The 25,730-nt window shown below is 38.6% G+C and overlaps 1 protein-coding gene across 1 annotated transcript in view; it reads right to left on the bottom strand.

Annotated features, from left to right (window-relative positions):
- LOC114654502 (La ribonucleoprotein 7, transcriptional regulator) overlaps positions 1-25,730 on the bottom strand; it is a 67,589-nt gene that overhangs the window by 32,671 nt on the left and 9,188 nt on the right. The window contains 6 exon segments of the mRNA XM_051929847.1: positions 8,859-8,997; positions 10,918-11,301; positions 13,177-13,282; positions 16,935-17,099; positions 20,088-20,171; positions 23,720-23,820. Of these exon segments, the coding sequence (XP_051785807.1) occupies positions 8,859-8,997; positions 10,918-11,301; positions 13,177-13,282; positions 16,935-17,099; positions 20,088-20,171; positions 23,720-23,820 (979 nt within the window).

Below are 25,730 nucleotides of genomic sequence, written 5' to 3'. Positions count from 1 at the left end.
CAATATTGATACAGATACTCTGACAAGTTCAAATTGGGAATTTCAGTGGTGGGGTGAGCATAAATCTTGACTAAGTCTCATGTTAAGTGGTACATACAATTGCATGTGAACATTACAAATTTTTCCGATACAGCTCAAATGACAAAGGGGTGAACCCCAAGCTCCTTGCCATAAAAATGGAAAACTTAGGCCGCATTCTGAGGCAGTGTGGTGGTGCCGTAGGGCCCAGGGTTGGATTCCCAGCCCAATCACTGCCTGTGTGGAGTAAGCAAACTCCCCTCGTCTCTGTGTGGGTTACTTCACATTCAAAAAGAGTGTGGATTAATCAGTGACTTTAAGTAAAAGTAAGTGTGTGTCTGTGTCCAGGTGTACACTAACATTAAGTTTAATGATAAAATAAAAATATATGTAGAATACTGTAAAGCTGCAGTAGGCTGGCGCCCTGTCTGGGGTTTGTTTCCTGCCTTGCGCCCTGTGTTGGCTGGGATTGGCTCCGGCAGACCCCTGTGACCCTGTTGTTAGGATATAGCGGGTTGGATACTGGATGGACGGATACTGTAAAGCTTTAACATAACTACTCTTTATATAAATTATTTAACCAGAACAATTTTATATTAAACTAGTCATTTAGCCCGTTACAATAACGGGCGCTAGAACAGTAGTGCATAAACATTAGTAGGAACAGTCTATATTAAATGGCAAGGGACTTTGACCTCATTCTTTTAGTTGGTCGTATTTTTCTTTCTTTCAGCCTTTCTTTTGTTGATGTTTATTTGCTGAGCTGACCGTTCTTCGTGGGCTGCCGCCGTGTATTGTGTGTCTTTAACTTCTGTGACAGTAATACTGTCTTGTACGTCCGTAATATACCTTTAATTTGCTCTGGCGGTAATACAGGCGTGCGCGTCGGTAATATGCCTTTAATCTCCTCTGACAGTAATACTGGCTTGTATGTGGCTGTAATATGAGTCACTGTATTGTGTACATTTAATTTCCTCTCGCAGTAATACTGGTTTGCATTTCCGTAAAACGCCTGTAACTTTCTCCGACAGTAATATCGCGTATCGCACCGTGCCCCGCGCTTGCGCACTTCACCAGAAGACACACACACACACACACACAAAGACACCTGGACGCACACTGGGATTTTATTAAAGAGGATTATACTTTATCAAGCAAAGCGTTTTAAAAAAATGCAAAAAGGTATTTGAAAAGTGCAGCTTGGTTACAGAGAAAATACAAACTCAGAGGAAATTAACAAGGCCCCTAAAAAACAGACATCTATAAAGTCAAAATGCTTTGCTGTTAATCTTTTAATTTATTTTTGTTTTTCAGGGTTTACTTTGGTTTTTCTTTTGCAGATTGAAGATGACACAGACGTTCACAAACCCTTTTTTTTTGGCAACAGGGCTGACACGTCTCATTTTGTGCAGAGGACATTACAAGTTAACCAAATGATGCCACCTTAAGCTTTACCCTTAATTGACAAATATGTAAATTTTTCAGTCAATTAACATTTATATCTGACTGTATTAGTGAAACAAAGCATTCCCAACCCAAATGTGAGTCAACGGCTGAATGCCAGTTTTCTTTGCAATGCAATGCAGAGCACTTAAGGCTGAAGCACTTCCCTTCTCAGCAGAGATATCATTGTTTTATTTTACACCCTAAGCACATCTTTGTTCAACGGTCAATGGTCTTAGGTGACAGTTTAAAATGCTGGCCATTAACAGGCCTCTTCTGTCTTTCACACTGTGCCTTAAGAAAGGACAGCCACCAGGGTTGAAACAATTTAAGTAAAACTGCATACATTTAAATAACAACATATATTCAAATGACCACCCTGGGTGAAGAAGGGGGCTTCCTGAGACAGTCCTGCTCAAGCCACTAGGATAAATTGAGGTTAAGTCAAGACGTATCGGCAATTCACTCACGAGAGGCATACGGGAAGGAAGGCTGCACAGGACTGCAAGGCTGGTAAGCTGAAGGAAAACTGTAAATATGTGGCATGTTTTGAATATTTGGAAATTTTGAATTTGTTCACAATTCATATTTAAAGAATAAACTGTAAATGTGTAAGAATAGATATAAATTTAGCATATGTAAAAGGACTTTAAAAAGTCATACATAAAGAATATAAATTAGCTGATGAGAGAACTTGTAAAACTTTACTTTGCTTAGAGTTTTGATTCATCCCTAAATCTTTTATCATCTTCTTTTTCTCCTATCACATGTGACCGCCACAACTTCCACTACCAATGCAATTGTGCAACTCTTATGTGCAAAGTTAGAATTGCACTTTAGCAAGGGTTGTGGACTGAAGCAATAACGTCGCATCAGTGCAGAAAACTGGCCATTTGCTTAAAAAAAAAAAAAAAAGGACAGTAAAAGTTTTGCCGAATTTCTCACTATTACCGGGTGTCTTAAGACTCGAACACTAAGCACTTGCTGTATAATATTTAAAGTAAGTGCTTGTTTGTTGGGTCTTCCGCCACATGGGGATGTCTGCGGAGGAGTGAAACTGCCATCGGTGAAGAGCCCACACTGCCAGTGCCAGGAGTTTGTTTTTCACTTAAACAGTAAAGCATTACTGTTGGTCACAATTCAGTAAGTGCTTTTCTGTTTGAGCGAGAGACAAATTCTCCTGTCTGCTAATAGTGGTATGAACCCGGCCTACCTGGCCGACTGAATTTTCCTCCACGAAGTTGCCCAACTTGGAATCCCTCTCGGTGTCACGTGAGTTTGGAGTTAAACGGGTTGCTCGAATGAAGGAAATGATGCTGTTCAGCTATCTTAATATAAAAAAATGACAAACTTGTTTTTGAATGATTTTCATGTATTTCTGGTCACTGTATTTTAAGATTAAATATATCCGACATTCTGAATGTTGAATTTGAAAAACAAGAAAGAGTGTCAAGAACACTACATAAGTGAACTTGAGGATTCTAATACAAGTGTGCATGTCTATGTTCATGTTTATTATATTTATATACAGTATTGGTAAGAAATGTAATTTACAAAAATCATTAAAATGGAATTGTTGTCAGGCACACAATGCTTATATCATCTGTAAATTCTTTCCAGTATTTAAATAATGTGCAATAGTTATTCTTTCCATATGTATATAGCGTCGCAGAACTTTTTTTGCTACTTTTTGCAACTTTTTGTTTATTTACTTGTTGTGTTCTACATACATGTCTGCACTGAAGGAGCTGCTTTTAATCTCATTTTACATGTGTATAGTGATAATAAAAGGCATTCTATTCTAAATGTGTAAATACTCTTGTTCCATTTTGTCATAGGTATATGCAAGTATACTACATTTTCATTTTAAATCATTTATCTCAGTAGACTAGAATTCCCATGCTTACCTGATGGGTGCCCTTTATACTTCTTTTAAAATTAAAAAAGAAATGGCTGGGTACGTCTTGTTTAAATTATATTTTTCTTTTTTTTTTTTTTTTTTAATTTTGACAATTTTCTAAACACAATTATAGTGAATGGTGTACATTTCACGTTAAAAAAAAAAAAAAAAAAAAAAAAAAGGTGCAATATATGCTTTTATATGAATTGGCTGGCATGGTGGTGCAGTGGTCAGCACAACTAGCAGCAGGTTGGAATCCTGGCAGTGACGTCATCTGCGTGGAGTCCGTATGTTATTCCTGTGGCCCTGCGGGTTTTCTTCAGGTAATTCAGGATTCCATACACATCTCAGAGAAGTGTGGGTCAGGTTAACTGGCAACTACTGAGGAGTATGGACCTTACTCTTACTCTATGTTAATTAGTGTTGTCTTATTTTATTTTAATTCTTATTTTGTCTTTTATTTTTCTTTTCTTCATCATGTAAAGCACTTTGAGCTACATTATATGTATGAAAATGTGCTATATAAATAAATGGTGTTATTGTTGTTGGTGTATGTGAGTATGTCCTGTGATGGACTGGTGTTACCTGCATGGTTACTGTGTGTCGAGTGTCCATTGTGTGCGATACACACTCCGGGTCTCTACCACCCTGAACTGGATTAAACAGGTTTGACAATGTTAACATTATGTCCATCCTTTAAAGAAAATCCTGCATTGCTTAAATGGTTAGGTAGCAAAAGACAAGATGATTGTCAGCAGGCCAATTTATAATTTGTACCAACATCTGCTTATTATAAATATAAACAATTACAGGGTGGGGATTTAAAAAATAAATAAATAAAAATAAATAAATAAATAAAAACACACACACACACGAGACTTTAGAAAGAATAAAAACTAATCCTAAATTAGCAAAAAAATGTCCATGAGAAATATATGACAAAATGTATTTCTAGCTTTATGAAATGTGGGCTTAAATTAAGCCACCATAAACGGTACACATCCTAGAAATGACGTGACTGGTGTTTAAAAATCAGAATTTCAATAATAAGGGAGCCACAGGAGTTTCCCAGGAAAAAATAAAACTTTCGTAAAAAATCGTCAATACAATCTCTTCATGGCAGAACCTGAGTTTAATGTCCCCATAAGAGGAATGGCCTGCATTCCAACACCCACTCGAACCGAAAACTCACTTTAACTTAGTGCATTGGCACTTTATACTTTTTACTGTTTTTAACGTTTTAGATTTCCAGATTTTAATCTAGTTTAAGTTAATTTCAATTAATGTATTTAATTTTAGTTCATGTTGTTAAATTTTATTATCTTTGTCTTGCTTTTATTATTTATTCTATTGTATACTTGCTTTTGTTTAGCACAATCCTGGAGCAGGCTAGCTTTTTCAATTCATGCGTGTTACCAAATTGATAACGGATTGTTAATTGTGTGCTAATTAACATTGCTATTCTGTGCAATCTTGTCTGTGCAAACTGCTGGACAGCTTGAAGCTCTTGTCCTGTGAGGCGCCCATCACGCAAGCTGTGGACTCTCATAAACACGTCTCCTAGTTATGTGGTGGCTTAGGGTCTGCCAGGCCTGTTCCTCCAGTTTCTAAGCTCCTTTTGATGTCGTAGGAAACTGTGCTTCACAGGCACCTTGGCTTTCTTTGCCGTTTCTCTGATGGGAAGATCTGCACGTTTAAAGGTTATAACTGGATATCCCATCATCCTTTGTTAATTGCCTTTTCCTCACCAGCATGGTGGCTCTGTGGCTAAGGATCTGCGCGGTTGTCTGGATGGTTGAATATTCAGTTCCAGTTACTGCCAGGTCCTTTACCTGAAAATTGCTGTACAATGGCTGACCCTGTGCTCTGACCCCCCAAAAAGGTCATATGAAAAGACAATTTCCCCTCTGGGATTAAGTATATCATCCATCCATCCATTTTCCAACCTGCTGAATCCGAACACAGGGTCACGGGGGTCTGCTGGAGCCAATCCCAGCCAACACAGGGCACAAGGCAGGAACCAATCCTGGGCAGGGTGCCAACCCACCGCAGGACACACACAAACACACCCACACCCAAGCACACACTAGGGCCAATTTAGAATCACCAATCTACCTAACCTGCATGTCTTTGGACTATGGGAGGAAACCGGAGCGCCCGGAGGAAACCCACGCAGACACGGGGAGAACATGCAAACTCCACGCAGGGAGGACCCGGGAAGCGAACCCAGGTCTCCCAACTGCGAGGCAGCAGCGCTACCCACTGCGCCGCCCTAAGTATATCATACTGCATCAAAATATATCAAATCATAACAATAAAATACAGTGCATTAAAATCCAAAAACTGCTTAAGAGGGTATAGCAGCACAGTTTTGTTTCAACACTTGTTACAAACCTTCTGTCTGTGTATGTCAATGTAATGGGACATGAACTTCTGAGGCTTAATTAGCATCCATTGCTTCAGAAAAACTATTAAGTTGTTAACCCATTACTTGTTCCACAAAGAAACCCTTTTCATATAACTCTGAAACTTATTACTTTTTTATTTTTCAATTTTCAATATAAAACTGGAATAGGTGCATTCTAAAACCAGTCATGTATGCATGTTGCGTTTTGCCAGGACTTCACGCAACTGCACACTTTTTAGGAAATTGCTATAGTGCATTTCAGCCCTTTAACAATTTGAGAAGGAACAACCTTACCAAAGACACTGGTGACATCTCCATATCCAGGGCGTCTGATAGGACAGAGACTGGAAAAAATGGCCGGATAATCATCTTTGATGTCAGTGCTCACATTTAAAAATGTAATTCTGCATGTAATTATTTTGCATGGTTTCTATAAGGCAATGCTTGTAAACTGTAACACCAGAAACAACTCAATGTGTGTTCACTTTGATATAACATATATATGTTTGATTGGAATGGGAGGTACTTTCTACAAAAATCAAAATGAAAATTAAAATCATAAAATGAAAATGCAGTCTCTCTTTTGCAACTTCATTTTCAAACTCAGCACGTAAGAATGCTCCCAAAATTAAAAAATGAAATAACCCCACTTGCAATTTAATTTTCCAAGTCTGTGCAGAAGAATGCTGAAAAAATTAAAATGAAACTTAAATAACCCGATTAGCAGTTTCTTTTTCAGCCTGAACTGCAATGAAGCTGCAAGAATGAAAAGTAAAATGCAAATAAGCACAGGTGCCACACAGTCAAAGTGAGAAGAATTCTGTCAATCAAAGGGGCTCTACAGCTACAAAGGACAAAGAATTTTGGGACACTGAAGTGCAATGTTAGATATGCAAGTTTTTTTTTAATTTTATATTATATTATATATATATATATATATATAAGAAGGTCAGCTCAAGTTGGACGGTTGGAGGACAAAGTCAGAGAGGCGAGATTGTGTTGGTTTGGACAAGAGCAGAGGAGAGATGCTGGATATATTGGGAGAAGGATGCTAAGGATAGAGCTGCCAGGCAAGAGGAGAAGAGGAAGGCCTAAGAGAAGGTTTATGGATGTGGTGAGAAAGGACATGCAGGTGACGGGTGTAACAGAACAAGATGACGAGGACAGAAAGGTATGGAAGAAGATGATCCGCTGTGGCAACCCCTAACAGGAGCAGCCAAAAGAAGAAGGATATATATATATATATATATATATTTATATATATTATATATATATGGAGTGTAAAGCTGGCTGGAGCACCGAACAAGTAGCGACATCACGTCTACGTGTACAAGCCATAAATTATTCCCACTCCTGCAACACAGATCAGGCATCGCTGTAAAGTCTGACGTGGTGTACACTTACAGTATGAAGAAGAAAAAAAAAATCTGCACATGCTCAGCACAAATGTGGCAGGTAGAGCTGATTAGGTAGTGACATGCCCATTCAATATGGCCGCCACAGCTTTGTGATGCCATATTGGCCTTGATAAACATTATTATACTCTCGCGTTGTATGGGGTTGGGTTTAAATGTTTGTTGAAGCCGGCCACATCGCACATTTTCAGTAAAAAAACAAAAATGCTTTAAACACTTCCTGGTAATGTACAAGAACATTATGGGACAGTTTTCACATAACTGTAAAATAAATATTTACACACAAAGTGTAGGTGATAGCTTTTCTGTCACATTTACCCTTACCTTTATTTTTTTGTGCTATTAAGCAGTTTCTCTTCTTAATTATTAATGGTTATTTCTCAGTTATGAGCTGTGACAATCGTTTCCATTCCTGATATAAATGCACGATTTAGGTCAATTAAAAGTAAAATTAATAGACCAGATCAGTCGAAAATGAGTACATTAGAAATGAGGACATTAGAGGGTCAGCTCAAGTTGGAGGGATGGGAGACAAAGTTAGAAAGGTAAGATTACGTTGGTTTGGACATGTGCAGAGGAGAGGTGCATGCTGGGTACATTGAGAGAATGGTACTACGGATGGAGCTGCCAGGCAAGAGGAGAAGAGGAAGGCCTAAGCGAAGGTTTATGGATGTGGTGAGAGAAGACAAGCAGGTGATGGGGGTGACAGAGCAAAATGACGAGGACAGAAAGATATGGAAGAAGATGATCCGCTGTGGCAACCCCTAATGGGAGCAGCCGAAAGAAGAAAAGTAAAATGAAGAGACACCTAAACAGTTTCTTTCCCAGAGCCATAGTCCTCACAAAGCAGACATTGAGCCCGTCTTCCTCACTTAGCGGTTTGTTCTTTCATATATTGTATGAAGGGGTGTGTGTGTTTACAGTACATGCATGTGTGTGCATGCACACTATACCCTCACTCCTGCACTTACACATCAATATTTGCACTATAATGTAACTGTTTATTATCCAAGTTATTTAACTTCTCTTATTTGTGTGTATTGTTGTGTTCTGTTATAAGCAGCTCCAAAGCTACCAAGTTAAATTCCTGTACATTATGTACTGGGGAATAAAAGTGAGTCTGAATCTGATTTAGAGACTCCATGAAAATCTTTGGAATGTGTGTCTATTTTCTTTTAAAAATATTATGAAAAAACATAATTCTAAAACTTTTACTTTAGAAAAATGAACAGGGCACTCAGAGATACTTTGGAGGATGAACTGTAACTGGATGCACATCAGCCTAAAAAACTCAATAAACTGAAATCAATCAATCAATCGCTCAAATCTAATTGCAATATTGTACAGTAAGTAAAACTTCAGAATATTTAACCTACGCAAAAGTAAAATGAAAATGTCCGCAATAAAAATACAAAGTTCGGCACTGTTAGAGAACAGCCAAAGACCAAAACTATACAGTGACAGGCAAGCTGAAAACTGTGGGGTAGGATTTATTTTGCACTGCAATTGCATGAAATGTGCCCTAAGGAAGAGTATTTGAAGCTTCTTTTGGACTAAGATAGCATAAAAGCAACTAATGCTGCAACACTGGACTGCGATTTACCTTTGAGGTATGAGAATTAAACTAACTACGTTGCTAATTTGAAAATGATCATAAACAAATGATAGATCTTACTTTGAAATTACCCGAAGAGGAATAACATCTTCTCCCATTTTGTGCCTTTCCTTGTGCTTCTTTTTCCGTTTTCGCTTTGATTTTAGCAAAGACTCTTCCTTCTTTTCCTCTGACCCTTTATCTTCCTCAGCAGACATCTCTGTTAAAAATAACATTGTCCTATTTAAATTAATTATTTTATGGTTCATTTAATTTTAATAAAGTCTGCCTAAAAAAAAAATGAAACAACAACTATGATAGTAAGACTGAACAAGCACTACTTCAAATTTAGAATAATGAAATACACCAATAAGAATCTAAATCAAAACATTTAAGAAATGTCCTCTAGTAAACCTACACAGCATCTATCAACAGGATTAAAAAAAGATGAGCTGACGCTAACAACAAATACATTTATGGCACATTTTCATGCTGTATATATGAGTGCAGCTCAAAGTGCTTTACAAGTACAGTAGTAAAAGAAAAATGATAAAAATAGTTACATTTAAAGAATGGACAGTTTGAAAGTCTCTACGTCAATGTCTGATTTGAATACTAGCAATACGAAGTCCTTTCCCACTCTCCGCATCACTTCACATTTGGAAGACAAAGATTCATTTCCAATTGTTACAACAATGGCCACAGGTGGCGCAGTGGGAGTGCGGCTGCTTTGCAGTAAGGAGATTGTGGTTTCGCTTCTCGGGTCCTCTCTGTGTGGAGAGCGCTTTGAGTAGTGACAAAAGTGTTATATAAACAAAGAATTATTATTATTGTTAAATGTATTGTTTTATTATTTGAACTGCGACACAAAAATGGTGATATCATGTCTAAGAAAAGCGTTCATCTTGGTTCTGAGCTTCCTACAGTTGCAAAGCTGTCTTTGAAGCCCAACTTTAAAACGGCAGGCACTTTTCACACAAAGACAACCTGTATGGATGAAGATGAACAGTGAAAAGAAAACAACACTTAGCTGGAGGGAGGTTTGTCTTGCAGGTTGTGTGCATTTCCAATGGAAGACAGCGAAAGATGAATATGGTATGTCTTTACCGTATACACTCGCGTTTAAGTACTCCTGCGGATAAGTCGGGGTTTGACTTTACCGTATAATTTCTGGTATTTTATAATGTTGGTCGTATAAGTCGAATGCGGAAAACTCACGCTATTGATCCAAGAGATTATGATATGCTAACACTCACCTGAGAGAGTAACCACAGAGCACATGGCCTTTTTTTCCCCTCTATGTATTGTGCCTGTGTGACCACACGGTGATACCCAATACCCTGGGAGTGCAGCTGGAACTTCTCCCACTTACGGATGATGGAGGCCACTATGCTCATTGGGACCTTCAAAGCAGCAGAAATTTTTCTGTAACCTTCCCCAGATTTGTGCCTCGAGACAATCCTGTCTCAGAGGTCTACAGACAATTCCTTTGACTTCATGCTTGGTTTGTGCTCTGACATGAACCGTCAACTGTGGGACGTTATATAGACAGGTGTGTGCCTTTCCAAATCAGGTCCAGTCAACTGAATTTACCACAGGTGGACTCCAATGAAGCTGCAGAAACATCTCAAGGATGATCAGGGGAAACAGGATGCACCTGAGCTCAATTTTGAGCTTGATGGCAAAGGCTGTGAATACTTATGTACATGTGTTTTCTCAATTTTTTTTATTTTTCATAAATTTGCAAAAACCTCAAGTAAACTTTTTTCACGTTGTCATTATGGGGTGTTGTGTGTAGAATTCTGAGGAAAAAAATGAATTTAATCCATTTTGGAATAAGGCTGTAACATAACAAAATGTGGACAAAGTGATGCGCTGGGAATACTTTCCGGATGCACTGTATTTCTAATGTGGCTATTCACATGAAATTTTCAATAAATGTCGATAACAACCCAAATAATTCACACATCCACTCATGCTTTGACCCGTGTGCATCTTCAAGGGCTTTGCAAATCCAAATAAAAGAATATGCACTGTCTCTATGTACAATTCAGTTTTCTGAAGGCGATTGTAAAAATGTAACAAAAACAGTTTTAAATACAATATATACAGCTTTGTGGGAGACTGGACACCATTTTACCTTTCAGATCATTCATGTGTTTCTTCCCACTCATCGACATGTGCAGTCCCTCGTAATCTTCAGTTTCAGACAGCTTTCTGACTCTGACCGGCAGGTCGCTGTTGCTGTCAGAGCTGCTGCGCTTCCTTTTCACGGGCCGCTGTTCGTCTGTCAGGTCTGAACTTTTGGACCTGGACCTTTTCTTCTTGTCTTTTTTATTCATAGTCCTCTGAGCATCTGACCCATCCGTTTCCGAGCATTCCGAGGTGTCTCTGTGACGCTTTTTTCTCTCCCTTGGCTCTGTGCTCATTTCGTCATGCTTGTCTTTGTTCTCTTGTAATATCTGCTCCACGCTTTCTTTCTTGCTACTTCGAGACTTTTTCCGCTTTTTCTTCTTTTTTTCCTCTGCAGAGAAAATGTTTTTTTTTTTAAATTACAATATGTTTTTTCTTCTAGAATTCTGACTAATAATAAAGTTTCTTAGCTGCCTAACAAGTGCATCTTATTTAAACAAAATTCTGTACTTTAGGGTTCACAATATTTTACATGTTAAAATACTGAAAAATTAATTTTGGGATAAATTCTAAAGAATCTCTCATTTGGAGAGAAAAACATATCTGATAATTTGTGCTATAATTTGAAAAATGTTAAGCACTTTGTTACATTTTACAATAATAAGCACTGTTGTGCAGTCAGCAAATAGCAAAGAACTGGAACCTGGGACTCTGCATCAGTGGAGCAGCTGCACTAACCACTGCACTACCATGCCTCCCCAGTTACTTCTAAAGAAAAACATTAAAGTATTCAGTATAACCACAACATGGCAGCGTTTCTGAAAAGTGAACACACAATAATGTGTCGTGAAGAGAATGTGTTAATCATCAACTGATTTAACTTCATTTTAATTTTGATTTTGTTGTGCATTCTGAACCATCTCTGCTTTTTTGTTTTTATTTATGTTTACTTTCAGCTTGCTGCGGTGGGCTGGTGCCCTGCCCGGGGTTTGTTTCCTGCCTTGCGCCATGTGTTGCCTGGGACTGGCTCCAGCAGACCCCCGTGACCCTGTACTTAGGATATAGCGGGTTGGATAATGGATGGACTTTCAGCCTGTTCTAAGCAAGTACCTATGGGTGAAAGCCTTTGTAGGCATTAGAGGGGAAAAAAAGTGACCAGAAAGCAGGAGACAGAGCTGGAGGTGGCAGAGTTAAAGAAGTTAAGATTTGTAATGAGTGTGACGAGGATGGACAGGATTAGAAATGAGAACATTAGAGGGTCACCTCAGGTGGGATGGTTGGGAGACAAAGTCAGAGAGGCGAGATTGCGTTGGTTTGGGCATGTGCAGAGGAGAGATGATGAATATATTGGGAGGAGGATGCTAAGGATAGAGTTGCCAGGTAAGAGGAGAAGAAGAAGGCCTAAGAGAAGGTTTATGGATGTGGTGAGAGAGGACATGAAGGTGATGGGGGTGACAGAACATGATGACGAGGAAAAGAAGAGATGGAAGAAGATGATCTGCTGTGGAAACCCCTAACGGGAACAGCCGAAAGAAGAAGAAGAAGTGTGTATTCCCTACTATTAGCTTGCGCTTTTCAAATTTTAAATAATATATAATAAATAAGCAGTGGGTAGAGGACTCTGTAAAGCAACAAATAGTAATGATTCTTGACCGATGGTTGTTCAAATGAAATTAGCTATATTAAAAATAAAAATGAATAAAAATAAGCTTTATCTGTAAGCTGCAGGGCAGCACGGTGGCGCATTGGTAGCACTGCTGCCTCGCAGTAAGGAGACCCGGGTTGCATGTTCTCCCCGTATCTGCATAGGTTTCCTCCCACAGTCCAAAGACATGCAGGTTAGGTGCATTGGCGATCTGTGTGTCGGTGTGTGCCCTGCCCAGGATTTGTTCCTGCCTTGTGCTCTGTGCTGGTTGGGATTGGCTCCAGCAGACCCCACTGACCCTGTGTTAGGATATAGCAGGTTGGATAATGACGGACTTACTATAAGCCGCAAAACAGCGATACTTGTGAGTAAAAATTTCTTTGTATGAATAACAGTTAGAACAAAATATGCACATTGCTAACTTTAAATGTAAATATTAAAAATAAGAAGGGAGACATAAATTAAAGAAGCATGAATTCTAATAAAGCACAGCTATGGGAAGTAATTGCCCTCTGAATGTGAAATAGGGTGCAACCAAACAGCAGCAGTCAATGAAAACAAGAGACCCTCAACAGCATCGACTTGAACTTTATATGTGTAAAGAAAAAACCTTCAGCTCACCAATCACGTTGTTGTCAGCAGCACTGAGAAGAACGGGTTTGCTTTTCACAGTTTTGGGAAACATGCCAGGCTTTCTTGGTGCATCTTCAGGGGGATTATTTAACATCTTAATATATGGGGGGAAAAAAAAATGTATTCTAATTAGAATTATTTGATCCACAAAAACCTCCGAGTGCTTTGCAACGCAGATTTGTCCTCCGTGAGCTTATAAAAGTAACATTAGTTGAATTAAAGGGAACTTTTAATACACTTCAAATAATATTAAAGGGAAAAAATAAAGCATAGGAGTTAATTATAGGGTCTGTAGCTGTGTCACCCAGCTTCACCGAGGGCATGTCCTAGGACAACGGCAACATACCGGCTCTTGTATTGTACTTTAAAATTTGGCAGGAAATGGCCTTTGATAATTCATTTTACACCAAATGATGTCATTTAAAATGCACTATTATATTTTCTTATAGCACAGAGAAAAAGGTCTTGCCAGTAAACCAAATACTATAATAGGCTCTAGTAAGTCTTCAAATGGCAATAATTTGATTTTTCCACTTTTTCAACAAATCAAATGTGCTTCATCAATCCACTTTAATGCACAACATTCATGGACCCTGTAAGAGTTTCTTCTTGAGATTCATATCCAATGTGTGAATTATAATTAAACCCATCATTGTAATTTTTGAGCAAGGCAAATATCACTTGATTTGCATGTCTACCAGAAGGTTCTCTGTTAATATCAATAATTTTTGAATTATGTTTATTAACAGCAACTCTATGAATTTCTGGATGTTTATGTATGTAATTAGTAACAGCAAATCTGTGCACTTTGGGATTTTTGTTGTGCATATTTAGTGACCACAAGACTATTCACTTTGGGAGTTTTTGTGTATTATATATAACTGCAACTCTTTCACTCTAAGGATTGTCATGTCTTTATATAATATAGAGATATATATATGTATATACACAGTGCATCCAGAAAGTATTCACAGTGTGTCACTTTTTCCACATTTTGTTATGTTACAGCCTTATTCCAAAATGGATTAAATTCATTTTTTTCCTCAGAATTCTGCACACAACACCCCATAATGACAACGTGAAAAAAGTTTACTTGAGGTTTTTGCAAATTTATTAAAAATAAATTTTTTTTTAAAAAAAGCACATGTACATAAGTATTCACAGCCTTTGCCATGAAGCTCAAAATTGAGCTCAGGTGCATCCTGTTTCCCCTGATCATTGGAGTCCACCTGTGGTAAATTCAGTTGATTAGACATGATTTGGAAAACCACACACCTGTCTATATAATTCTGAGGAAAAAAAATGAATTTAATCAATTTTGGAATAAGGCCATAACATAACAAAATGTAGAAAAAGTGATGCGCTGTGAATACTTTCTGGATGCACTGTATATATAGAATCCAACGTCTCTTGGTCTTGTATGTCTGTCCGCTTTTCACAAGAGAATTACTTAACAGATTTAGATCGTTTTTTTTTTTTTTCTTTATAATTTGCTTGAACATTCCTGTTGATTTTGATACTTCAAAGTATCATAGTTCGATTGCGCCACCCATTTATTTGCGCAAATCTAAGAGACACGCAGCAGGCCGAGGGGAGAGGGATGCAGGACCTCAGGATTATGGAGCGGGCTGGGGCCCTCCTCACTCACTCGCCAGCCTCTATTCAAGTCGCTCTACCTGTCGCCATGTGTTGGAGCGTACCTTGCCTCTGCTTAGCTGGTGATACCGGTTTGTTCAGCAGACATTATCATCCATAGCAGGGGTGCCTAACTCCAGTCTTGGAGGGCGCAGTGGCTGCAGGTTTTCATTCTAACCCTTTTCTTAATTAGTGACCTGTTTTTGCTCCTAATTAACTTCTTTTGAATTAATTTTATTTGACTTGCTCTTGAAGACTCAGACCCCTGAATTGTTTCTTTTTCCTTAATTAGCAGCCAAACAATAATGAGATACAATGAGCCAAAACAGGACCAGCAAACTGTGACCGTCATACAATATTAGAAAATAAAGAAAGGTGAAGGTCTGAGGAATGCTGATCTGCTCTTAGAAGAGAGAAAATCCACAATTTCGAAAATGTCTGCTTTCGCACAATGGGAGCAGCAACAAGCCATGGAATTAAAGAACAGGTTTAATTAACGACAAGACTCTGCGCCTCATTAAGCAAATGGTTGGAGTGAAATTAGTTGGAGTTTGAGGCCCTGACTTGGTCTTCTGTTGGCTCACTCACCTCACATTTCACTTCTGTTTGGGTGCCATTTGTGGAAAGAAATGAAGCAATTCAGAGGAACGATGAAGAAATTCAGGGAAACATTTCTTAAAAACCAAGTCAATTAAAATTAATTAAAAGAAGTTAATTAGCAGCAAAAACAGATCACTAATTAAGAAAAGGGTTAGAATGAAAACCTGCAGCCACTGCGGCCATCCAGGACTGGAGTTGGGCACCCCCAATCTACAGATTGTTAAGGAGTAACGTTTGACGTTTTTGAGACAGAGATCAGAGCAACATGTGATTTAAAGCAGGAGTGTCAAACTCCAGGCCTGGAGGGCCACAGTGGCTGCAGGTTTTCATTCTGACCCTTTTCCTAATCAGTGACCAGTTTTCACTGCCTAATTAACTCTTTTCCATTCATTTTAACAGCCCTGTTTTTAAGGATTCAGTCCTCTGAATTGATTTGCTTCTTCATGAAATGGTAGCCAAACAGAAACGAGACGTGAAACGAGCCAACAGATGAGCAGCTAAACTGGGATTTCAAACTCCAACCAATCTATTAATGGGAAGCTGATTCTTGCTGTTAATTAAGCCGTTATTTAATTTTGTGGCCTGTTGCTACTCTCATTCTTCCACAGAAGACATTTCCAAAACTGTTGATTTTCTGTTCGTCAAAATGTTTTGGTGACCTGAGAGAGAGATCAACCTTACCGAGACCATCACCTTTCTTTAATTTTCAGATATTGTGTGATGGCCACAGGTGAGCTGGTCATGTGGCGGCTTGTTTTGTGTCTCATTATTGTTTGGCTGCTAATTAAAAAAAGAGACAACTAAAGGGGCCCGAGTCAAGTTAATTAAAACTAAAGCAAAAGACGTTAATTAGCAGCAAAAACTGGGCACTAATGAAGAAGATGGTTAGAATGAACACCTGCAGCCACTGCGGCCCTCCAGGCCTGGAGTTCGACACCCGTGTTTTAGAGGGTAGCTGCTGATTGGCAGAGATATCACGGCCATGTGCTCTTCTCCCCACGTGGCAGAAGCTCTCTCGTCAGAGCTGAACACAATCAGATACAGTGGCAACGTTTGACATCAGAGTGCACCTACCTTCCGCTTGGCCAGAGATACCTTGTCAACTTTTTACATTTAAATTTTACAGTCTCGCCCCTGATAGCAAAACCAAAAGTTTTGTACATCAAGAGGTCTTTGGAAATGAAAGCTATCAATTTAAATTCTTCTCAATACAAATTTTTTTTTCCCCCCAAATTATTTAATTGACTTTTAAAGTTTGCCCTGTTTCACTACTACGCGGGCGGATCCGTGGGGAACAGCTAGAATATATAAGAAACACAACCCCAAGAAGCCCCCTGCTGGAGACATAAGGTATAAACAAACTGTACCCTTTCATTCTGTTTCATCTATTTACTGTATAATATTCACTTTTTACAAATCACTCATATAAAATGGTATCAATTGTCTCTTAATCCAAGTATAATGCAAACAGTAAAAATTGTAAACTACTTACAAACATTTCCATTTCTTACCTCTACAGCTTTAGTTGCTTGTTCTACTGTTTCAAACTCAACAAAAGCAAAACCTTTAGGATCTCCAGTTGACTTATACCGTGGAATACTGATGTAGACTACATTCCCACATATGTTAAACACCCGTTCTATCCAGCTGTGGGAAACATTTTTTGGAAGAAGTTCCTGAAGAGAAATAAGTAAGTGTTAATGAAAGCATAAGACAGTGATGCCCAGGAATGAAAGAGGAAGAATCAAACAGGTCAAAAAGCAAAAATTACACTCAGGACAAGATTTAAACACATACTCTCATTAGGAATTAAGACTTTTATTAAAAATATTAGTTTTGTCAGCAAAAGCTGCCAACGTCAAAATGAAAGCTGAACTGTGAAGTTTGCAAAGCCTGGTTTTACGCTTATTACGATGTAAAGCACCTAATGCAGTGATCAATCATCACTCTTTACAAGAATAGCACAGCTTATACATTGACAGAATTTCTCATTTCCTACTGTACTTTTAAGTTATATCAGTTTCATGTTTTTACAATGTTTTATTAAAAAAAAACACATAAAATACACTGCTGTGAAAAGGTTTATGCCCCCTATGTTCTATGTTTTGTATTTGTTACAATTAATAGCTTTAGACAAAAACATGAGACGTTGTTTCTATATTGCTACTTAGTAAAAATATTTTTTAAAAATAAAAAGTTACCCAGCACAGGTACTGCACGTATGAAAAGGTAATGGCCCCCTTGAGTCCAAAGTTCAGTGATAGACTCAGCTGACCAAACACAACCAGCCTTTCTGAACCTAAACCTCACCATATACTGGCCATGAAGTTGTCATCATAAGGTTTCCAGCAGAACACCAGGCCTCAAGCAAAAAACATTCCAGAACAGATGAGCCAAGAAGTTTTTAACCAATCAAATCGGTTACAGATCCATTTCTAAGGTTCTGAGACTCCACCATTATCTCCACATGGAGAACATTTACAGTAGTGGTGGATCTGCCCAGGAATGACCAGCCTGCCAAAATGACCCCCAAGGGCACCGTGTTGACTTATTCCAAGAAATCAAAGAGGGTCTCGAGAAGGAAATCCAGAGAACTGCAGGCCTCTCTAGCTTCAGCTAAGGCCAATGTTCATGAGCCTAGGACAGGGGGTCCTCGGTCACAGTCCTGGAAGTCCGCAGAGGATACAGGTTTTCATTCCAACCAGTTTTGAGAGAACAAGTCACGGGCAACAGGTAATGAAACCTGGCATTTAGTTATATGACTTGTTAGTACTTTCATTGTTCAAAGACAAAGTTGTATATTTTTTGTTGCTTAGCGCCTTCCCCGACCATAACCTATCATCTATGGCTGAGGAGCGAAAGTTTTAGGTTCGATCTCCAGTTTTTGATGGTTTCACCCCATAGGATCTGAAAATGCATTTTGTAAGTTACTGGGGTGAATTAACCACAAGGGTTCCTGCCTTTGATAAATGGATGGATGGCTGCATTCATCAGACCTTAAGGTGCACACGAAATGTAAAAAGTGTAGATTTGTGGTGATGCGTGCAGCCTGACTGTGGATAACGTAATTTAATATCACTGACCTGGTGGTTCCCAATGTTTTGCTAATTTTGCTTTGCGCCCTCCCAACCATAACCTATCATCTATGGGTGAGGAGCAAAAGCTTAAGTATTGTCAAAAATGTTGATCTCCGGTTTTCGATGGATCTCGGCGTTTTAGTGTGCCACTATACTGAAAACATCGACATCTCAATGATGGGTCTGTGTCGGCCTGTGTGTCACAGTTTCTTGAGGACAGTCTTGAGCTAAAATGACTGGACGGAAAGAATGTCAAACTCAATACTTAAGCCTGTTATGAGATAACGATGTGCCAAATAGTTTTTGAGCCAAATCGTGTAAGAGAAAAGAGGCACTAGAGAGGAACCCTCAAATACCGTAATTCTGCAATTAATTATGAATTCTTCTCGTCAGTTGCTATTGTAATGACCTATTTTATGATCAGAAAGATTAACGTCAGAGCGGTAAATAATTGCTGAAATGGTAATGAATAGTTCGAGTAACTTGGTTCCTGGGGCGCATCCAAATTTGTTTCTGATAACTGTATCCATGTTTTGTGCTTCTTCCCTTCTTTCTCATTTATTTCAAAACATTTTATTAACACAGGTACTTTGTGATGTATGTACACAGATTTAAATGGAAGCACGTTAGCTGGAGAGCTACTGGTTCCTTTGTTATTTGCATCTCATTATGAAATGATGGCTGGTTAAGAAAATGGCAACAATACAATACAGCTGTTTAAAACTAAAATAGGAAAGTAAGTGTTCTGAATTATAATAAACAAGTTATCAAACCCCCAAAAAGCATTGTTTTATTAGTAAATAAATGGGTTCTAATTAAGAAACGGTTTAAAGTGAAAACCTACAGCCACTGTGGACCTCCAGGATGCAATGGAGTGTCCCAACTCTAGAGAGAGAGAGGTTAGGGGCACCCGCTGATACACCACACGACACCCCAACTCAGGATCCCAGATTAGGACCCGAGTGCAGCCACGCAACGGGTGACATCTCAGCACCATACTAGTTCAGATGGAGTGGAACAGTGGCAGGTTTTTATATGGTGGCTGGAGTGCCAATTCTGCCACCAACCCCCAGGTTTTTCCCACTTTAGGATAACAAAAATTCATGGGAGAGTAGGAAGGCAAAAATCTTTGCAATCCAAGAGTAATATCATCTCAAAAGAACTCCTGGATGATCCCCAAGAGTTATGGAATAATGTGCTCCTTGGATGACGGAGGTTCCCCCGACAGCAAGAACCATCAGGCCTACAATAAAACCTGGAAGTGCTACAGTGATGGTGGGGTGCTTTGCTCCCTCAGGATCCTGGACGACTTGGCATCATTAAAAGAAACCATGAAATCTGTGCTTTACCACAACAGTCTAAAGGAGATTGTCAGTCTAACATTTGTTGACCTGAAGCTAACAGAATTTTTCAGAAGAAACAAAGTGAACGCTTTGAAGTGATATTGTTAAAGTCTCGACTTGAACCCAACAGAGATGCTGTGGCAGGTCCTGAAGTGAGCAGTTCATGCACACAAACCTTGACACCCAAAAATAACAGAAAATCTCTCATTAAATTAAAGAAGAAAGTAAAAGCAGAACTACTCACCACATACACTGTGCGTTCATCTACATTTACAGGACATTCACCAAGTGGGTATCTTCTCCGGAGTTTTGTCCCATCTAGATTTAACTACATACAGAACAAAAAAAAAAAAAAAAAAGCAAGAAATCATTATTTGATACTCAATTACTTGCTCAGATGCAACTTACATTTTTCTTCATACATTACATATAGTTTTTTTTTATATATGTTATGTTAGGTTTTTACATTTTGGAAATGTAATTAGTGGAGAGTGTTGCAACCTAAATGTCCAGCACCCTGGGTTCAATTCCCACATCCCCAAAGACATACAAGTTGTGGTTAACTGGCAATGTCAAATTTCCCCTGTGCAAGCGTCACGGTACGCGAGTGGGCCTTACGGTGAACTGGCATCCTGCTTTTTGTGTTGCTGCCAGGATGGGCTCCACAGCATGACGATAAACGGGATTGTGAGGGTGTGAGAATGTTATGCTGTGTTATAGGAAACACTAAATACAAATGATCCAGCCAATTCTGGGGCAGCCCAAAGGCAGGACAGGAAGGGTAGGATGTCCCATGTGGCTTTTATCTTGTTCACTTTAGCTGTACTGTACACCAGCAAACGGGGACAGTCTAGACTTCTGCTAATTTTCACATTGGTGCTTTTGAGAATGCTATAGGTTTATCAGGTCACTGATGCCATGTGTAGAGCCTATAGTGAGGTTCTTAACATGCAACACATTATGTTATGATACAGTGTGACATTATTGTCCCTTTACATCAAACATACATTAATATTTACTAAGCTGCAACAAATAAATAGTCTGATAATCAATTATTCAGTTTGGCTGAAAATGATGGCTTGTAAATGAAAAATAATGTTTGGCCTTGTCCAATGCAATACACCTTTATATAATGAAATAATAAGAACTGCAACTATAAAAAAGTTTTAGCTTAAATGTATTAATAGCTTCTCACTGCATTACCTTCAACTCTTAAATTTCAGGAAAACTCTTTCCCTATTCATCGTACAAAACTAAAACTCAAAATAAGGAAAAGCCAGTTATTGTTGTATGAATGCTTTTCCTAATAGGACATATCAGATAAAGTCTCACCTTGTCTTCAGACATCTTTTGTTGGTAACAAGATGAGAAAACTTTGACGTGTCACACTAATCCACCGCTAAGAAGAGCGAAACTTACATTAACACCATTACACAAAGTGCTGCGGTAATAAAGAGCTTGGCCATGTGTCACAAATGGTTAGCAGACAGAAATGACATAGAGGTAGGCAGCAACGTGAAGACACTCCACACACCACTTTGCTCCAAGTGTAAAATGACCAGACGGCACAGTTTTTACTTTGTCATAAACGAAGTGTAGGTAAAGCATTGTGATCGTCCAAAAATTCGATTTCTAGATTTTAATGAATCTCTGTGTTTTTAGACCTCCCACAGTCCAATTTATTTTCTTGTTGGGAAAGCATTGCAATCATCCAAAACTCCAATTTCGAGAATTTGATGAATCTTGACGTTTTTAGACTTCCCCGAGTCCGATTTACTTTCTCGTGGGAAAATATTGTCTTCTTCTTTTGGCCGCTCCTGTTAAGTGTTACCACAGAGGATCATCTTGTTCCATATCTTCCTGTCCTCTACATCTTGCTCTGTCATCGTAGGGAAAGTATTTTAATCGTCCAAAAATTTTTATTTCGGGATATTGATTAATCTCGATGTTTGCGACCTCCCTGAGGTCGAAAATACTATTTTTGTAATCACGTCTGTGTGTGTGTGTGTGTGTGTGTATATATATATATATATATATAAACGCGATAACTTGAGTATGCTTTCACTTAGGTCAAGCAAATTTTGCATACAGGCTTTAGGTACAAAACATAGATTTCTATTAGCATTTGAGCTATTTCCGCTAACTTTTTTTATTCATAGAGCTGCAGAGTTCAATTTATTTAACTTTAGATTTATAATAATTATTCAATATATTATTAATTTGATGTGATGGTTCTTTAATGTACATAATATAAAAATATAACCATTGTCTTGTGGTTTATTCCTCAAATATCCATCCCTATATCGGAGTATATGAGAAAGTCCAGGTGAGACCACTCACAATTTTTAATTTTCTGATCATCTTTGATGTCATACTGAATAATAATAAATAATAATTCATTACATTTATACAGCGCTTTTCTCAGTACTCAAAGCGCTATCCACACAGGGAGGAACCGGGAAGCGAACCCACAATCTTCCACAGTCTCCTTACTGCAAAGCAGCAGCACTACCACTGTGCCACCTGCGAGGACAATAGCTCAATGAATAGCTCAATGACTTTAAACATGGCACTGTCATGGGATGCCACCCTTGCCACAAGTCAGTATGAGAAACTTCTCCTCTGCTAGATCAGCCCCGGAGCAAAAACATTTCAGTCTTGAAGAGGAAGACCACACAAACTCCCAGAGCTGGGTTGCCAATTGCTGAAGTAATTAGCACTTAAAAATGGCCTATCCTCTGTGGCATTGCTTGTAACATGGCTGCAAACCGTCTCTTGAAGCAACATCCGTACAACTCAGAGATTCGTTAAACTGGAGCTTAAGGTCACTATGATCTATGCCAAACATCGGCTCAAGCAGTGTAAAGTACGCCATCATTGGGCTCTGCAGCAGTGGAAATGTGTTGTCTGAAGTGATGAATCACACTACACTATCTAACAGTCTGATAGAAGACTCTGGGCTTGGTGGATGCTGGGAGAATTCTACCTTCAGGACTACATTGTGCCTACTGTGAAGTTTGGTATATGAAGGATAACGGCAGGATTTGGGCTAGACCCCTTTGTTCCAGTGAAGGGTATGGTTTATGTTATAGCACACAATTACATTTTAGACAATTGTGCACTTCTAGCTTTGTGGCCACAGTTTGGGGAAGGTCATTTTTTGTTTCCAGCATGACTGAGCCCCCTGTGGTCAAAGCTAGGCCCATAAAGACATTGAGGAACTCAAGTGGCCCACATACAGCCCCAACCTTAACTGTACTGAAGATCTCTGATGAACTTGGGCGCTGGTAGCGAGCAAGTTCTTCTCATCTGGACTTCACAGATGCTCATTTGGCAAAATGGGCATGGATTCCCATGGACACACTCCAAAAGCTCGTGGAAAGACTGGCTAGAAGAGTAGAAACTGCTATAGCCACAAAAGGTGGTGGGGGTTTTGAAATGGGATGTCCAACTAGATCATAAAAGGTGTAAGGGTCAAATGTTTCACTATATAATGCATCACCTTTGAGACTCTCACATATGACAAGCTAGCAAATCCCATAGCCTTTGATTAATCTCTGAAAATTCCACAAAGTTACCAAGGTCTCATCAAGTAGCCAGCACGGTGTTAGAATAATAATCTCGATTTACCAACCTTTTTGTAAATGCAGGGCAATTGTTAGTAAGAGACGTGTATATTTTACCATGTATTAAACGCATGCCTTACAGCACACCATCTGCAAAAACACCATGGATCTTTCACTTTTTTGTGGGTTTGTTAAACATTCTAGGTATAGGAGATGACTGCAGACAAATGTACTGAGCCAAATACGGACACTCTGCTTTATTTTAAAGGAATTAAAAAGAAATGTTACATTATTTTAAAGGAAACATTACCTCAATGACTGTGGAATTTCTCACAGCTCGTGAAATTAGCTTTACATCTGTGGTCAACTTTTTCATTCTGTTAAACGTTGTTAGCAAGGAAATGTCAACATCTGGAAAAACAAACACAAGGAAGAATTACTCTCTTTGTACAGTAAATGAAATTCTCCTTCAGATACTACTAAACTCCAAAAATAAGGTTATCATTTGGAGGTAACAAGTGACAATATGTACATACAGATTAAAACCCAACTGAATGTACCTGAAACTTAGGAAATTTCAAGATAATTTTTGTGCTATCACCCTTCTCCATATAGGAAAAGAGATACTTAATTAAAAAGCGTTTGATTGATGAATGTAGTTAAGAGTTGCAAAGAAAAAAAGTTATATGCATGCTGTAAAGAAGGTGACCGACACAATGATTTGGCTACGTAGTCTTCAAAAGAACAGATTGGTGAGCCAGTCTGCCAAGTAATCAGCAGGTACTCAGACTTTAACTCGTTGTACTTGCGGAAGAAACAACCACTTTACCAATTTAAAATTATTGAAAATTTGCTGCTTCAAAACATATATTTGTTACTTTTTTGGAATACAAGTAGTGCTACTGCTGAAAAAGTAGATTTTTTCCACAAATGCACTACGCACTTCAGGCCACACTAATCCAACAGGATATAAAATATGGCTGTCATCTGGGCTAACTAGAATTACTTAATAAAAGGAGACGTGTCCATTGTTTGTATGTCCATCCGGTTGCTATTTCGGTGTCATTCCAGTAAATGGAGCATCACAAACCTGTGTAGTAATAAAATGTATTGTATTCGTCATTCCAACAGATGGCGCATCACAAGCATTAACACTGCTTTTATGACCCCCCAAACCAAATGGCATATAACAGACACTTTGCAGGCACTGCTTTGGATTAAAGCTGCTTTACTGATAACCAACCGTTTCTACATTGTATAGCAGTCTACTTTTCTTCCAAGAAAAACTGGCATCCTAACTTAACCTTTTGTTTTACAAGGAAATCGTTTTTTATGATCAATGAGTGGAAAAGTGATTATAATAGGTCGTTCTTTTTGACATCTATTAATGTTAATGACAGATTTTGTTGCAAATCTTCTTTATTTTTATCTTTTCAAACTTTTGTATGGGGTCCATGTGTTTGGCCAACCGACTCCATACAGTTTGGGTCCACACCTTCTCCCCAGTCAGACCCTTATCCACCTCTGCTTTGGCCTTTCTCATTTTCTCCTCCCCTGGACTTCCATTCCCATCACTCTTTTGCCCACTTATTTATCGTCTAGCTCTCATCATGTCTATACCACTTCAGTCTACTTTCCTACACATCTCTCCCAGGTTTGTTGCACTTCTCATTGTCTCATTTCTTCTTCTGTCCTTTTTTGTAATTCCACATATCCATCTCAACATTCTCATTTCTGCCACATCTAACTTTGCCTGCGCTGCCTTGACTGCCTATGTCTCAGCTCCATAAATTATTGCTGGTCTTAAACACGGTCTTAATTATCTTATCTTTAATCTTCATCTTAAATTCTTCTATCACACAATACTGCTGGTACCTTTTTCCACTTGTCCCATCCACACTGCACCCTGTGCATTACCACTCCATCTAAATTTTCCATCTTGGGCAACCACCAATCCTGGTTATTTAAACTTATCAACCGCAGGCTAACTTCTGAATCCTGTTCATAATTAAAGGGCCACTCCATCCCAAAAATTATTACTTTTTTATGTGTTACTTAGTCTGATTTGATTTGTAGCAATGAGTGAGAAAACTTCACTGATCTCATGTCCAATGCTGCTCAATACCAAACAATGTGAAAAATGTGGTGGTAGTGAGGGAATCTCACATTACTTGTGTCACATATTCCATAGGTCACTTATCCAGTCATTTGCTCACAATATACAAAACACATGCATTTTTTTTGGGTGAAATATTGTTAAATAAATTATTTTAGAAAAATCAGTGCTCATCATAAATAGGAAATGCAAGTCACAAGACCAA

Source organism: Erpetoichthys calabaricus, chromosome 7 (assembly GCF_900747795.2).
Source record: "Erpetoichthys calabaricus chromosome 7, fErpCal1.3, whole genome shotgun sequence".
NCBI classification, from domain to species: Eukaryota; Metazoa; Chordata; class Cladistia; order Polypteriformes; family Polypteridae; genus Erpetoichthys; species Erpetoichthys calabaricus.
This window is presented reverse-complemented; position numbering and strand designations above follow the sequence as displayed.